The sequence below is a fragment of the Antechinus flavipes genome, chromosome 1 (genome assembly GCF_016432865.1).
Source record: "Antechinus flavipes isolate AdamAnt ecotype Samford, QLD, Australia chromosome 1, AdamAnt_v2, whole genome shotgun sequence".
NCBI lineage: Eukaryota > Metazoa > Chordata > Mammalia > Dasyuromorphia > Dasyuridae > Antechinus > Antechinus flavipes.
Window position 1 is genome coordinate 24438987 of NC_067398.1, and position 18004 is coordinate 24456990.

Below are 18004 nucleotides of genomic sequence, written 5' to 3' on the forward strand. Positions count from 1 at the left end.
ACTAGCTGTATATGATCCTGGGCAAGCCATTTAATCCTGTTTGCCTCAGTTTCCCCATCTGTAAAATGAGCTGGAGAAGGAAATGGCAAACCATTCCAGCATCTTTGCTGGAAACCTCAAATGGGCTTATAAAGAGTCAGACATGACTGAAAAAGGCTGAAAAGCAACAACTTTTGCACAAGATATGTGGTGTGTCTGATGAATACTTCCCCTGTTAAGTCTTGGCTTTCTTCAAGGATAAACTTGAGAGCCACTTCCTCGGTCTCATGAGATATCACTCCTGATACCCCCACTCTAAGTTGGTAATTATCCTCTCACTTCTCAAATTATTTTAAAATTATTTATCTGTATAGAAATAAATATATACATAATACATACATATATGCATGTACATATACATGGGTGCTATGTATGTGTTTATATGTATACACAATGGTATATATTTATATACACATGCATATGTGTGTGTGTATGTGTGTGTATATATATATGTATATATTAGACATTTACTGTAACATGGTAGAGTACTGGGTATAACAGTAGAATATGCCTTTGACATTTACTTAGCTATGGGACTCTAGAAAAGTCACTTAAACTCCTTTTGATTCAGAGACCACCCAGAACTTATCCAAGTTATAGAGAAGTGGCAATCTCTATTGGTGGAAGGAATTCCCCATGCTGGGAAAATTTCCAGCTCTTTCATATACTTTGTGCATCATCCCAATAAAATGCAATCCCCTTGAAAAGAGGAATTATTTTTCATTCATATCTTTAGCAAAGTAGCCCAGTGCTTGGTACATAGTAGGCTCACTTAATACATTCTGGTTGAATGGAGGAATAAAGCCAGAATTTTCAATGAAGAGAACACTATATATGGTACAGAAAGTTCAAATAACAGTATTATTTCCCATTCATCTACATGGCACCATATGCTTTTCAAAGCACCTCACATCATTTATTCTCATAACTGGGAGTAAACGAAGTAGGAGACATCATTATTTTTCACGTGATAGCAAAGAAAACTGAGTCCCAGGAAGATGCCATAGCTGAAGTGAGCTCCCTTCGCCTGGTTAGTGGAAGATATATTTAGGGTCAGAATTCCTTGAAGTCAGCCCTGCCAGACCGCGCCTACTGGTTCCCATTAAAAAAAGGAAAGCTGGTAACTAGACAAGAGCACAGATTTAGATCTGGCAGGGATGTGAAAGGTCACATAGTGCAACCCCCTCATTGGCCAGAGGAAGAAAGGAAAGACTTTGGGTCCAAAGTCACATGGATAACAAGTACTGGCAGGATCGGGATTTAAATCCCAGATCCTTGCTTCACATCTAACAGCTGTATCTAACACTGTATCCAAGATGGCAAAGAGAAGAGGCAAGTGAGGTGAAAGAAAGGGAATATATAATGGAGAGGAGCAAGGGGAACAGGGATCCAAGGACGGATACAAAACATGTCATGATAATTATATAATATATTGCATATTTCATATATGTTCATATCATCCTGCCTCTTCAGATATTTATCAGTATATGAGTAATTTCTATCTTCCCTTGGTCTTCCATTCCCCAACTATTTTGTATTTATTTTCTATAAACTATTTGGGTATAATGCACCCAAAATATCCTTCTATTCTCCACCCTACCCATTTCCCGTAGAACATATATCCTGTCAGCCTAGGAACAGCTTCATTTTTGTATTTGCATCCCTCCCAGCTAGCATGATGCCTTCCACACAGGAGGCACATGATAAATGCTTATAGATTTGCTTGAATTTAGTGATGTTGATTGGTATTTACCACATTATAAGCCAAAATAAATTAGTATTATTATGAAATTGATTTTCACATTCTGGATGCCCATAAGATCTCTGGACCAAGCTTTGAGAACCATTATCTACACAAAAGGAATCCTTTTCCAAACCTGATCACTAGTAGAAAAGTGGGGATTATGATGGATAAAAACTTCTCTGCTAAAACATCTTTTTCTTTAAAAAAAAAAAAAAAGTTTGCTCAATGTTTGGGAACTATGTAAAGGGCATCTATTATAAAGTCAGATTTCAAACAATCACCCAAAATATCCATTTTTATCACCAGAGATGTTCTCCCCTCCATTTCTTCTTGTCTTAAATGGTACCAGTCCTTCAACTAGTAATAGAACATCATGGCTTCAGGGGTTCTCCTACCTTTCCGGGTTCACACTCGGTCCCATCAGCCCAGGGTGTGTGCTGGGTCCTGCACCCTTTGTGAGCACCATCGATATTAATGCACCAAAGTCTTCTGCATTGCATCTGCTTAAAGTATGAGAAGGAAGATTTGAAAAATAGAGAAAAGTTCTAACAAAACAACTACCTAATAGGGGGCCACCCTCACCAACCCTGGCCCTGCCCAGCAGCTCAGCTTCACCTCCTTCTCTTCCCCTCAATTATTCATTGAATATGATAAATACCAACTGATATCATTAAACTCAGTTATAGGTGATCAGTTGTAGCCATTTTTAGCTCCCTATTTTCTCAAGGGGAAAAGGCAGAGCTCTCTGTTTGACATTTATAGCCCTTCAGGGTCTGGCTCCAATTGACTTTTATAGAGTTAATTTACACAATTTCCCCCTCCACACTAACGTCCTACAAGCAGTTTTCAGAACTCATGCCTCATTGAGGTATGGTGTGCAAAAAAAAAACAAACCAAAAAAAAAACAATCTCCTCCTTCCCCCCCAAAAAAATGGTCCCGACTAATTGGATTAAAAAATCAGGCTCCCAAAAGGTCTTGATGGTCTAATTTTGATCAAACAGGCCTCTAGCTCAAAGGTCATGTAACTGTCCCCTGAAGGGCTTCCAGGTACAGGGAGGTGACAGTTTCACTGTACTCTGCCCTATTCACCTGAGGTCTGGGTTCACTCCAGACACCAGATTTTAGGAAAGATGTTAAGGATGGAAATTATCCAGCATGATGACCAGCCATAGGTGAATGCCTCTTTGAGAACTAGTTGATGGAACTGGGAAGAATTCACATAGAGAAAACAAACCTCAGGGCAAAGCACCATGTTGCTATTTTCTAGTCTCTGAAGATGGTTACATAAAGAAAGTAGAGTTGTTCTCTTTAGTCCCAGGAAATGGGAGGAAAGACAATGGGTAGATACCATTAAAAAGTGGTACATTGAGGCAGGCAAAACTCTCTTATAATGAGAGCTGTCTCCAAAGGGAAAGAGCTGCTCTAGGAGATGACAGGCTCTTCGTTGGTAGGTGGACACTGGAAGTCTTCTGGCCATGAATGGGTGATCATTTATTGAGTGTATTGTAAGGCTTGTCTTTTTTTGTCTATTTTTGCAGCTCAGAGAGACTGACTTTGACTGACTGTATTTTCAATAGCTAGGGGAGAATGATTGTGAGTATCTCCACTGTCCCCAATTCCCACAATGCAATGAGGAAATCAGAAACAGCATCTCCTAGAAAAATGGAGGCAGTTATTGCTCTAAAGCAAAGCAGAAGCACATGGATAAAGCGTTCTCATTACTGAAAAGAATCTAGTTTCTTCAATTGGAATTGGATTCTCCTTCCTGGTATATAACACAGAAACTTTATGTTAGCCCTATTACAGGGGGAGAAGAGGAAACAGAGTGGAAACAGAAGCTACCAGATACTTTTTTTTTTTTTAAATAAAGGCTTCATTATTGATTATTTCAGATATCACCATTTTGCAAATTTAATCTGTATAATAATGAGGATTTTCTATATTATAAATACGTTCTTTTAGAGCTGGAAAATTTTTTTTAATGAATCCTTGTACTTTCCAACTCCAATGCATGTGATCCATAACAGCATAAAGGGTTTGGAGTTAAGAAAACCTGAATGTGAATCCTCTTTCAAACATCATCATTGCCAAGTCCCTTGACATTTCCCAACCTCAGTCTCCTTGTCTATAAAAAAGGTGATTGGTCTTTATGTTTCTTTTTGCCTATAAAATCCAATTTTGTGGTTATATCTTATCTGTTTGAACTCCTGCAACACCAGAATCCATAAATTTGTACATAATTATGAGCTCTAACTTTGTCCATTTGTTTTGTCGGTCTACATATTATGTTCTCTACTAGATTTGAAGCTCCACGAGGGTAAAGGGCAGGTTTGAAGTCTTTCATGCTCTCCCACAAAGAAGTGAACATCCAGCAGTGTTGGCCACAATGTCGGCACGCAATCAACTGCAGTGAATAACCTGGTAACCACTTTTCCTTGATAGGTCACGTGACATTGAGATGCAATGTTAACAAGGCTCCAAAAGGTTTATTGACTGACTCCGATGTTAACGGACAAATGAATAAAGGGATTTCTGTTTGGTGCTATGTTGCCAAGCTAATACTTACCATATACGGGCACACCTGGGAACCTGGTCCAAAAATTAATTCACATTGCTTGTTCACGTTGTAAATGAGGCCTGGGAGTTGTGGTGGCAGAGGGTAAGTCCTGGACTCGGGTTCATTAAGCAAACACTCTCCATAACCAGTGCTATGAGAAACACAGAAACACACGCTTGAGAATTCCAGAGTGAAGCTGACTGCAAATAGCCACAAGTGTCGGCTGAATGATGCCATGGAACTGTGCAGGGGGGTGCACACCATTTATTTATTTTGGCTTCTGGGCCAAATGAGGAGATCTGATGTTTCCCAGATACAATGATCTGTCTCCTCCTTCTGTTCCTCCGCCACCACCTGGAATACCCTCCTTCATTTCTGTTTCCCCAAATCCCTTTAAATTTCGGTTCAAGCATCGTCCCTCCACAGACACTTACCCACATGCACACACACACACACTCAGGGACACACATACATACACACACACACACACACACACACACACACACACACACACACACGGGCTCACACACTTACACTGATCTCAGGGTCAGTGTACCTTTCCACCAAAATTACTTTATACTAATTTATATGCATAAAGTAATGCATATGATGTTTTCTCCAACAAAAGAGAGAGTTTCTGGAAGCAGAAACTATTATTTTTTTTTTGCATCCCCAACATTGGGGATGGCAGATAGTGACTGAATTATTGAAAGGGGTGAATGAAATGATGAATAAGGATGGAGAATTATTAAATCTGTATAAGTTGGTATAGCTATCTAGCTATGTATATGTATATAAGCACACATGTAACGAATATATATAATATACTTACATGTATATGTTTTATTAATATATATTTATAAAACATCTTGTCATATGTCTTACATATGTACATAATAAAATACATCTTCCATCATATATTTATATATATATATAGTATAGAATTTGAAGCTATACTCATATGAAAATTTTCCAGATGCCCATTCAATATTAACTATAAAAAATAAACCAAAACCCAAAAACTGTTTTGTTTTTAATCAAAAGCATTTAAATATCTGTCCCCAAAAAAATTCATGCCAGTGCATTTGGATGACTCGGGTTTCTGTATCCTATGCTAGGAGATGTATACTGTGTGACCTTAGTAAAATTATTTAACCCCTGTGTCTCAGAGAGATAAGAGTCATAAATCTGGTGTACAGGGAGATTGTGCAATGTAATTGGATCTCAGGGCAGCCTTGCAGGAAGCTTGAAAAGGAAAAAAGTGGCTCTGAAACCATTTTCACTAGCCCACACCATCTGCGTTGAGACACACTCCCTACAATTTTTCCTATTGATTTAAATCAGGAGTCTAGGCCAATCCAAACATTTGTTCCTTTTGGTGAAGTAAAAAAAAAAAAAAATTCCCCTTCAGTCCCAAACCAGTCTCCACCAAGACATCACCAATTGAGAACAGAAAGGAAAAACAGGGTTCAGTCAATGCCTTTTATCTTATCCTTCGATCTCCTTTAGGACTCAGTCTGGTATCTTTCAGATTCTGTACAAGATCTCTTGGCCTAGTGGCTAGAGAAAGTTTTTTTTTTTTTCCTTCCTCCAAGGGATATAAATGAAAGAAAATAATAATTCAAAATCTGGCTTGGCTCCATTTCTGATCTTTCACCAACGGGCCATTCTATGGGTGACCTATGCTACGGGTTGCAGAAAATTTCAGGGTCTCTTACTCCAAGAACTCCGTAATGTATTTCCGACTACACTTGGACCACATCCAGGGATTGGTGTAGACATTCAATGTTGGCGCCATGACATGCTGCGGACTTTTAACTCCTTCTTCTTTACACTTATTGTTATCATCGTGAGGCATGTTAAATCTACAGAACAAAATAATGAGAAGAAAATTAACGACCTGCTGATTTCCCCAGTTTACATCAATATAAATGCCTAAATAAAGTAGTTCACCTGAAAAAAAAATCCAATAAACATTACTTATGAGAATTTGACTTAACAACAACAAAAAAAAAATTGGAAAGGAGGGGTTACAGTTTGGATTGAGAGGGACCCCTCCATCCCTAATGCAAATTAGTAAGTCTTTAAAAGCTGCGTGTGACGTTGAGAATTAATAGCTTGCCTATGTGTGTCCTCCATTCCCCATGCTATGCTGATTCTCCATCACACATCATTAGAATGGGATAGCCAAAGAGAGTGGGATGTTTTTGGCACCTCAATTTCTATTTTTATAATCATGAAATACCCACCATAATACCATGTTAGGCCAAACACTGTGAAGCAGAAGTAGTCTGACTGCTGGTGGCCCTGAACCTTTCAACAGTTGGGTTCCCAGTACTCCGATCAGAGTTTCTGATGAATTTGGGGGCAGGAAGGGATCAGCTGAGAGACTCTTGGATTTGGTATCATAAGGTCAGTCAAACATTTGTTGTGATCATTATTCTGTCTCTCAGTGGACTGAATCCAAGACTGAAATAGCTTTCACATCAAACGACACCATTGGAGGTTTTGTCATCTCCCCCTTATTCAGCAGGGTGACAAAATACCTCCAAGCCTGGAGATATATGACCCCCGTGGTAAGCAAACTTCCACCCTTGCCCAGCCCAGTAGAGTCCAATCCAATCCAATGTACATTTATTAAGTGTCTACTATATCTTGGGGAAAACAAGCCAAACCATCAAGATTTTATGAAGTCCCTACTATATCCCAGGCACCGTACTAGGTGTCAGAGATCCAAGCCAAACGAACTAGACTTTTTAAATGATTATTATGTCCAAGACACAGTGATATCCAAGTCAATGCAACAAGTCTCTATTAAGTGTTTAAGATCAACCCAATCCAATAAGCCTATGTTAAGCACCTACGAAGTCAATTCAATAAGCTTTTATAAAGCTTCTACTAAGTTCAAGGCAACAGAACCACCTAATAAGGGGATGTTAAGAATCTACTAAGTTTAAGACATTATACTAGGTGCTGGGACTTAGAAGATAATCAGTCCCTGCCCTAAAGAATTTTCTAGTTCTGAGAGGCAAAAAAGATCAAGAGACTTAATTAGTTAGGAGGGAAATGAAACGATTTGCTGTTTCTCAACTTAAAGAAAGGCTTACAGTCTTATGATCATAGGCCAATTTCTTGAGTCAACTGTCCATTGGATGGGAAGGTTATGTACTTTTATTGACCTAGCAAACATACTGAGGACCAACTGTATACAAGTGTCCATTAGCTGCAATGGAGGATGAAAAAAATGAGCCAGCTGCCTATGACTGAAACAGTGAATTTCTGGATAGAGGAGGGGAAAAAAGTTATAACTAACTGCACTAGAAGGGAAAATAGAAATAATAGAGGGAAACAGAACTTTTTGTTGGTATAAGTCAGGAAAGACTTCATGGAAGAGAAGGCATTCATTGGAGCTGTTTAAATGTGAAGAATTTCAATAGGCAAGAAGAGAAGAACATCCCAGATGGCAGAAAAATCTTAGATGAAGGCAAAGAAGCAGAAAAAGCGAGGACGGGACCTACTTTGCCTGGAGTGTGGAGTTCATGAAGAGATGACTACTTGGAAGACCAGAGGGTTGTAGTGGATTTCTAATGCCACACTAAGAAATATGGTGTTGCTCTGAAGGTAATTTTTCATTTAATGCAAGAAGCTGACCTGATCAGAGCTATGGAGGATTGCTCTGGATCAAGGATCCTCAAACTTTTTAAATAGGGGCCAGTTCACTGTTCCTCAGACTGTTGGAGGGCCGGACTATAGTAAAAACAAAAACTTTGTTTTGTGGGACTTTAAATAAAGAAACTTCATAGCCCTCGGTGAGGGGGATAAACGTCCTCAGCGCCACATCTGGCCCACGGCCGTAGTTTGAGGACCCCTGCTCTAGATTTAGTGGGTAGGATGGAGTGGAAAGAAAAAAACTGGGAGGGGATGAGATTTCTTGGGGCAGCAGAAATGGTGGAGTGGAGAATCCAGGGCAGGAGATTGGGACCTGGGTCCAACCTCTTCTTCAGTCACGTTCTAGCTGAGTAAGTCACATAACCTTTTTCTGAACTTCAAGTTTCTTTCTCTTTATCTATAAGATGAAGGAAGTTGGAATCAGTAACCGGTAGATCTCTGCCAGCACTATATCTATAATCTAAGATATGGAAGTAACAGTGCAAAGGAAGAATTGACAGTCTTCGGTGATGTAAGGACATGAGAGATGGAATCAGAGGAATTCTGTGAAGCCTCAGCGACTCACAGAGCGCTGGTGACATTACTGAAAATAGGATGGGCAGGAGGAGGGGAAAGAGCTGCAGAGCAGCTACCACAGGAGGTTGTGGACATGTTGGGTTCAAGTCTCACCCTAATCACAGGACCTCGGGAGTACATGGCAAGTACCCCAAAGGCAGAGTCCTTTGGGGCCATTTGTTCCCATCTGCTAATTAAGAGAGACTCCAGAATCAAATGAGTCTGACTGAAGTGTTTGGACTTGCCTCTTACAAACAAGTGAAAGTTGGGAGAGAAGCCTATCACTGGAATTCACCACCCCAAAGTGTTGTTTTGTGGGTTCCTGTGTGTCTGTGTGTGTGTGCGTGTGTGTGTGTGTGTGTGTCCATGTGTCTAAAAACACTCTAGTGATTTCTGGATGAGATGGAAAAACCTATTTGTTTTGGTTCAAAAAAAAAAAAAGGAGAGCTAAAATTTTATTTAGCAAAACAGTAAAAGAAAATTTGGGAGAGGACTAGCAACAAACACTAAAAAGCTTTGGAGTAACTATAATTCTTGCCCATTTCTTTAGTTCTGAGTCTGCTGACTTAGATATATATCAAATTCATAGGGGAACCTTATGCTATTATTTAATGGCTAAGAAAAATGGAGCAATATGGTATAGGCTAAAACAGCCTGCGTTTGCATTGTTCCTCAATTACTTGTTGTGTGATTATGGGAAAGTCTTTTACTTTTTTAGTGTCTTCTTCAAAATGAAGGGTTAGTTCTCTCTAAGTCAGGGGTCCTCAAACTTTTTAAGTAGGGGGCCAGTTCACTGTCCCTCAGACTGTTGGAGGGCCGGACTATAGTAAAAACAAAAACTTTGTTTTGTGGGCCTTTAAATAAAGAAACTTCATAGCCCTGGGTGAGGGGGATAAATAGTCTTTAGCTGCCGCATCTGGCCTGCAGGCCGTAGTTTGAGGACCCCTGCTCTAAGTTGATTGGAGTTCTCATTCTATAATGCTATGAAGTCAAGCTAAACTCTCTGGCCCTCTCCTTTGGACCTTAACCCTGATGCTATGTTGCCAGCCACTGCTTGCACATTATAGTCTAACCCAAAGATCACTGAATTATGAGATATTATTCTTCATGGTTAAGATTCAGTTTTGCACATGATCTTACCAGACTCCTGTTCTTGGGCAAGTATTGACACAAAATAGGACAAGAATTAAAATCCAATTGGCTGGATTTTGTTTTCGACAAAATGAAATGGAGTCAATTTCTCAGAATCACCCCCATGCCCCAAGAAGAACAAATCAACAAATTATGTTGATGTCATATAGACAGGGCCTGTATCTTCCATCAGATGTCAGTGTTATGGTATCAGTTCTCATTTGCACAATATAAATAATACATATAATATCAAGTCCTGCTTTTAAATCACCTTGAGGAGTACTCAATGAATATTGTACACGAGAGGAACACTAAACAACATTTAACTAGTTACCTAATAAAACTCATTGATCAGTGAAAAGTACTACTTTTGTAAAAAAATATATATATATTTTGTTTTTCTCTGGAGCCAGCTAAATAAAGCTGAATATTTCAACATTGTGTAATCTCAGGGCTGGAAGGAAACTCAGAGGTCATCCAATCCAACCCACTTATTTTAGAGGACCCCAAATGTAGATCCCAAGAAAGGAAATGACCTTGCACAAAGCACAAATCAAATTAGTAGCAAAGGGGGAGCCAGAATCTAGACCTCCTTCTTCTCTGGCCAGAGATTTTTTTTCCCCATAAATCAGGAAGCCATCAAAAACAGCTATAATGACAATTTGGATTTTGTACCATTCTTTCTTCCTAAGGTTCACAGTTATAAGTACTTAATATTTTTCTCAAGGGGAGAGGTTCAGATCTGTGATTTTCTACATGTGAGGGCTACCTCCTGATAACTCAAATGTGATTTATGGCCCAGTGAAGATTAAGAGGGTTAAGTGACATATCCAGGATCACCAAGTCAATATAAGAACCTGGTTGAAATCTTGTCATTCATGCACATTAGGGCTGTGTGACCACAGACAAGTCAGTTAATGTCTCTGGACTTATTTCCTTATTTATAAAATTAGAATAATATAATATAGAATTAATTAGAATTTAGAATATTCTATATACATGTATACAGAATATTAGAATATAGAATCAATTAGAATAAACTAAAATTAGAATAAAAATGTTTCCCTACCTTACTCAGTTGAGGTAATGGATATAAAACTTAATGAGCTACACAGAGATCACTATTATCATTGCTATTACATGTTACAGGCAGGACTTAAATGTGAGTCTTTCTATCTCTAAGACTGGCTTTCATTACTTTATAATATAAAATATATTCTACATGTATTTATATTTTATACTCTAAAATGCCCAATATATTTCATTTGTATTATATGATATCAAATACATTATTCAGTAATTAATAAACTATATCATTTCATTTTATCTCTATAATCTTCCTCTATGATATTCAGGAAAAGTATTATTCATATTTTACAGGTAGAAACACTGAGGAATAAATCCTTGACTAAAGTCAGTGAGCCTGAAAATTAACAAAGATCAGAACCCAGTCTTCTGAGTCAAAGTTCAGGACTGTTCAAAGTGTCTCTACTGCTGCTCCCTTTCCCCCCCCCCCCCCAGCTTCAGAATATAAGCTCCTTGTGGGCAGGGGTTGTTTGGGGTGGGTGTTTTGTTTCATCCAGTGCTTGGTATAGAGTAGAGTTTTCATGAATGAATACTGACAGATCAACTGCTTCAGGTGCATCCACTTATTTTCCTAAACAGGTCTGGTAAATTCACTAAGACATCCTCTCTCATTTTCAGTGATATTTGAATTTAATAAATTAGCTAAAAGAGGTTTTTACTAGCTTCCATGGTAAAGGAATCATTTAAAGACATTGACTTGAGCTAAATACAGTTGCCAATTCAAAGTCACTTGAAGAAAAAGAATACTTTATTCCCATATGGGAATCATGAATGTTGACCTATTAAATACACCCTGGGCTGATCTCATTGAAAATCATCTCTTGGAGAACCGATCTATCCATCAAGACCTAGTTCTGATCCAGAATCCTACAGAAAGCAATACTGAAGACATGTTCTTGAGTTGCTGTTTAAATGGATCTAACTCATCCAAAAGTGTCTTTTCCCGCCACCATGATTCCTTATTCCCTCCATCACATGCTTATACCACCTGACATGGTAATCACTGTCTCCCTGTTATTTTTTTGTTCCTTCAAAGATGAAATGAAGCTCATAGCACAATGCCTGGCACAGAGTAGATGCTTAAAAAATGCTTATTCTCCCTCCCTTTAAAGTCTCCTAGAAGACTGGATAGATGTCTTTTATAAATCGATATTACCCAGAGCATAGTACAAATAAGAAGTACTTAATAAAGCCTTTCACATCTGATGAATAACATATATATACTCAATCCCCTCCTTGCTAAACTTCTCACACTTAAAACTCAAAATTATATATAATCGAAGATCAATAATTCTCTGATGAAACTTCTTATGAATGCAATTAAAAACCACATGCAATTAGACACATAATTTTATCACTACAATGGAAAGAAATAAAAATTGGGTAAACATCACTTATCACAAGCTTAAGAAAAAACTTTTTTAATGGTCATGTTGGGAGACAAAATTTTTGCTATTATGAAACACAGAGTGTCTTTGGAGAAAGGTACTCCTAATCCTAATCAATGTACCAGCCATGCCCAATTCTATAAGACTCATAATGAAACAGATTTCCCTTATCTTGGCAAAGAGAGATAGAAGAGTATAAATACAGAATAAGGCAAATTTGATAAGATCTGTATTGGTTTGTTTTCATTATTTACTTTTTATAAGGATTCTTGATGGTAGAAAAGGTGATAATTAAGTTTGTAAAACATTAAAGAAATACAAACTTTTAAAATACTATTTAAATTATTTAATTCAAATCAAGTAAATAATAATTTACCATTATTACTGAAATAATTTACAAAAACTGATTTTAGAGTGACTGTATTTGGATAATTATGAAATGGTGAATGACAATTTGGGAAAATGCATAATTACTAATATGTTATGATGCTATCTAATGATCTGCTTTATTATGTTATTAGCATAGCAATATCAGGATCAGATACTTTTATCTCGACATCTGGACAGTTACAAGACTCCAATTGGATAAAATGAAGCCTCTCAAATCCCTTCTCTCTCTATAGTGCATTTTCAATTAAATGAAAGGGAAAAGGTACGGCCAAACCAAATATTCAGGTAAGCTGGAATTAGATGAAGTAACATCAATAGACTCATACCTATGGAACCATAAGAAGTCTTGACTACCATCTATTCTCACCCTCTAAATTTAGGGGCAAACCGAGACCAAGAAAGCTGGAATCATTTGTCATAGATCATTGAGCAAGAGCTAAAAAGGGCCTAGAGGTAATTTTGTCCAAATCCCTCATTTTATAGAGAAGGAAAATGAGGACATTAAATAAAAAGTTAAAATATTCTTTCCTTATACCAGTTCCTCAGTTCATTATACTCCATAATACCCAATAGAATGAACAACACATACTCTATAAATGACTCAATTAATGTAGATTATCAATGACGTGATTACAATAAACTTAAATATATTGAAAGAAAGCATACACATGGCCAAGTTCATGTGCTATGGTAAAAGCAGTACTTAATCCATTATCTTCACTAATTGAACAACTTCGATATGGATCACAGACCGTCCCCAATTCAGCGAGACCTACGAAAGCAATGAAAAAATGTTTGTTGTAAATCTTCACAAAACACACGGCTTATTGAGACCCTTTCCCTTGTCCCCCAAATGCATGGGAAAATGTTTCTAATCTTAAGGGATCAAAACATCAGACTCACCTAAGGTATCACATTTGTCATGAGCTCTGCAAATATCCTGTCTGAAAACAAAAGAGACTTGGTGCTTTAATACTGGAGAAAAATCAATTACAGTACAAGTTTTATAAAGCATAAGTCTTTGAGGCAACCAAAAGGCATTTTTTTAACTGGGGAAGGTATTAAGAAATTCAATAAAAAAGTTGGCAAAAAACACTAACAACAAAAAGTTTGGGCTCCACTAATCTGAGACTGAAAGGGAGTTCATTCATCCTCTTAGCCAGGATTGCCCCAAGTGTCAGAAAGAAGATGGCTATCTTATTTTTAATCTTTTCAAGGAAGGATATTTCCTAATCCTCCAGGGTGCCTTATTGTAGTGCTAAAATATCACTTGAGCTTCTAAATGCTTTCTTTTTGTGTGCATCCAGTTTCAGAGGTCATCTTTGACTTTCTAGAGTCATCTGTCTCAGCTTCTATCCTCACACTTCCTACACATGGATGAAAAACGAACAATTACAAAACATAAAGACAATGACATACCTTGTGACAAGGACAGCTGTGTCGTGCTGGATTCCACCAGGATGGTTTTTTGAATGTTGCCACTGGCAAAAATTTTTTAATGTTGTTTGGGCATTAAAAGATATGGTGGGCCCTTCCTGATCACAGAAATACATGAGAATTCCACATGAGTTGGTTATAACAACACTCACTGTAAGCACATCATTTTGAATACAGATAGGAAAAAAATACTTTATTACCTGCTCATTATGAATCACGACTAAGTTCACAATAACAATATTAATTAAATTTCCAATACTTGGGTCTTTATAGATAGAGGCTACCTGTAACCAAGATAAATTGTTAAAGTTACTTCTGACCTTTTAGCAACCAACGGATAAATTCATCTCTCATTCTATCCAATATCATTTACCCTCTATGTACTAGTCACTGGGATACAAAAACAAAATAATATCCTCAGAGAGTGTATGTTGTCCTGGACAGATACAAGACAAACACCAATGAGAATATACTTGATAAGAATGGGAAGCCGGCTATCGCTGCTGCTGGGAAAAGAATCAGATTTTTCATTTTTTAGCTTCATCTCGCTGTAAAAACAGTTTTTTCACCAAAATGAATCACAAATAACACAACAAGTCCAAACCCCAGGGATTTCCACTTACATATCACATTTCTTCAGGCAATCAAAGGATCGAGTTATTGTTTTAAATGAAGAAATTTTCCCTCATTTAAAAACTCTTCATTTTTGTTACAAACTAAAAAAAATAATCAAAATAAATGTAACCTTTGCAAAGATTAGATTATACAAAAATCTACTAGGAGAAACCTTAGGCCTCAGAATTTCAACCTTTATCACTTGCTTGAGTTATTCAAGCACTTTAGAAAGCTTAAAATACCATATGAATGTTAGCTATTGTAATTATTGTTATTACTACTCCAGCTGTTGCTGCTATTGACCTCTATATTCAATGGCCAATCTCTCATCCTCACTGTCTGCCTCTTGAATTCTGGGTTTGAAGCCACGTTTCTATATATAGAGTCAGTTGTAACACTATGTAATCCCCAAAGAGAAGATTCCATAGGTTGTAATTCTAACCCATGTCCCTAGAATCAAAGCATGGACAGCTCCCAGCTGAAGGAGACACATTCCCAGAATGTTCATTTGGAAAGCAACAGTTTGAAATTTGGATCTCCTTTTCCTTTAGTAGTCATGTTATAAAGTATTTTTAGGTTTGAAGAGAGCTCACAAAAGTCTTATTAATTTATAAAGTCTTAAGGATAATATTGTAGCAACTATCATGTAGACGGATACTTTCGTGGGAAAATGCTTTCAGAATTCCAATCTGGAATACCAGAAATACTTGCCTGAATTGGTACAAGATGTTTTCTAGGTTCCAGACACCAGGAGCACCTTATATGATGTGGGATTCTAGCAAGATAGGGGGTAGAGGCAGACAGAAGGGCTTCATACAGGCGTAAGGGCTACACGTGGGAGACTGGGGTGAAGGGTTTAGGTGGTTGGATTCAAGGATAAAGGCATGAAGGGACTTTAGTTAGGGCTCTAATATAGGTTGAGGAAGAATGGGGTGAGGAACTCAGGTTTTTGGGTTCTAGGGCAAGGAGCCAGGAGGGATGGAGGACACCAGTGAGAAGTGAGCTAAGGAGATCACTTCAGTGAAGAGGACACTGGAGGAATAAAAATTTTAAAGAAACAGATGGTATAATGGACAAAGTAGTAGTTTTGGATGTGGGTGACATGGGTTCATCTCCTGGCTCTGCCATTTACTATCTATGTCACCTCAGGCAAATAATTTGATATCTCTGGACATCAGTTTCCATATATGTAAAGGGAAGAGATTGAATTAAGTGAGTTTTAAGGTCCCTTCAAACTCGAGGGGCTAAAAACAGAGCTTCCAGATTTTTCCTCTTCCTCCTATCTTTCCCCCACCCTCCTCAGAATCCCACCATTGCAGACTATGTCTGGCCCTGGAGTGAGAAGGGATGAAACTCGTCTCATGGGGAGGGGAAAGAGGTCAGCAGGAGACAAGAGAGCTCAGCAGAAGGGAGGGAGAAAAGGAAGGCTGAAAGGCACGGAGCCCAGCAGAAGCAAAGGGGAAAGCAGAGCTCCTTCAATCAGATTTGGCTGGCTGCCATTTAGATTGGAGAGTAGAACTGCCTGTAACTCTTGCTCAATGAATAGTGTCAAGTTTCCTCCAGCTACTTTCCTGACTCGGTTAAGCCACGGACATGGCTGCTGAACACGGCTCCAAGCCTCCTCCCCAAAGACCATATTGTATGACTTGGTGAACTACCTCATTGCCCATACTTACTATTGACATTAAGGTTAAAATGTAGTGTTGCAGATTCGCTCCGTGATAGTCCACCATTTTGCTATCTGCAACCACCATCACTTCCACAAACCGAGGGTACGATAAAAACCGTTTCGTCCTCCTGTGGCTCTTTCTCCCGCTCACGCTCTCGGTCTTGTTACCATGGGCGGAGAATGGTTTTGCTGCCAAGTTGCTTTTTAATATCTCCACATCATCTGACAGCATGCCCCTGTCTGGCCAGTTTCTCGTGTGGGTTTTCTTCCTCTTACCGCCATGCTTATGTTCTGCAAGAAAAGAGATGCTGTAGATAACGTTTCAGTCTAGATCCTTTTCTTATGACGGGCTATGTCGGCTACTTCATTAAAATGCTATAGCTTGTCTCGTTTTCCCCATCTGTGATAGGAACAGGAGACCATGGATGTACCATTCTACATACACTCGGCTGATCATTATTTATAAATCACCTATAATTGTCAAGGATCCGGAACGGCATGATATAGAAGAGGTTTCTATAAAGAGTGAGATTGGAGGAGAGGTGAGGATCTTTCTATTTTGCCAATGAAGGAATTTAGTGTTTGGAGTTTTTCTGATGTTGCTAAAGGACAGCAATTGCTGTCAGTGCCTTCCAAATTTTGCACCCTGGAGCACAGCCCCCATGGCCCTACCCTATTTGGCTTTTCAGTGATCTCATCAGCCTAGTGTATGCAGAATGGTACATCCATGGTCTCCTGTTCCATAATAAGTTAATTAACACACATAACTTAATAATAAGTAGGTGCTATTATTATCCCCATTTTGCAGAATAGGAAATTGAGGAAGATAAAAGTTCACTCGGCCAGAATGGCACAATGACCTGGAAAGTATCTGGGAGTGTGAGGATTACTACCAGTCCAAACATTTCTCAAACAGAGCCTTCCATCACAGAAGTGATATATCTGAAAGAATCTCAACTATAATTTTTATCAAATTAAATGTTGGTATTTCAAATTAAAATTCTGAAGGGCGTTTTTGCACAAAAGCATCCTTCTATATAACACTCAGCTACTACAATACTACTTTTAATACATTATAAATTAATAATACTTCTAATAAATACTTCTAATACTAATAAATTCAAACCTAAATATAATCGATAACATCACTACTAAGGCAAAGAGTCCAAATTCCAAACTGTTGACTTCCCAACAAACATTTTGGTATTTGAAATATCTAATTAGCCGGTCACTTTTAATTAGCTGCAGGGTGCAGCTTACATCAATGCTCACTTAAGTGAATCAAGAATCAAAAGAAGCAAGGCTGAGATTGAGGAATAAATCAAGTATGAATCTTTTCAGCCAGAAGCTTGACTGAGTCCAGTGCTTTCTCTTCTCATTGTTCTCCCCTATAGAAAGAGTGAAGGTCAATAACTGGGCCGCTGAAGGCCTGAACAATAATGAGCAGACATTTCAGATGCTCTGCTTGTGATAGCCAATTAGGTACAATGTAGAGAGGCTTAAAGAAGATGATCGGAAGTAGGCTAATGAACAATACAAAAGAGCTATAGAAAATTGAAAACAATCTCTACTGCTGTAAGAGCAGGACTATGGAGACTTGATACCTCCGAATTTATTTAATCAGATTATTACAATTAGTATTTCAGTTCTCATAGAGTGTGTGGATTAGTGTCCTGGAGAGACAGTCCCAAGATCAGCTCTATTCATCTAGAAGTCTCCTGGA

At 38.2% G+C, this 18004-nt stretch overlaps 1 protein-coding gene across 1 annotated transcript in view; it reads right to left on the minus strand.

Annotated features, from left to right (window-relative positions):
- Positions 1–18004, minus strand: part of ADAMTS9 (ADAM metallopeptidase with thrombospondin type 1 motif 9) — a 181957-nt gene that overhangs the window by 133463 nt on the left and 30490 nt on the right. Inside the window, exons 4-11 of the mRNA XM_051980189.1 lie at positions 16289–16572; positions 14198–14281; positions 13980–14095; positions 13464–13504; positions 13227–13332; positions 6060–6206; positions 4351–4492; positions 2179–2286 (exon numbers count right to left, since the gene is read on the minus strand). Of these exons, the coding sequence (XP_051836149.1) occupies positions 2179–2286; positions 4351–4492; positions 6060–6206; positions 13227–13332; positions 13464–13504; positions 13980–14095; positions 14198–14281; positions 16289–16572 (1028 nt within the window). The remainder of the gene's footprint in view (positions 1–2178; positions 2287–4350; positions 4493–6059; positions 6207–13226; positions 13333–13463; positions 13505–13979; positions 14096–14197; positions 14282–16288; positions 16573–18004) is intronic.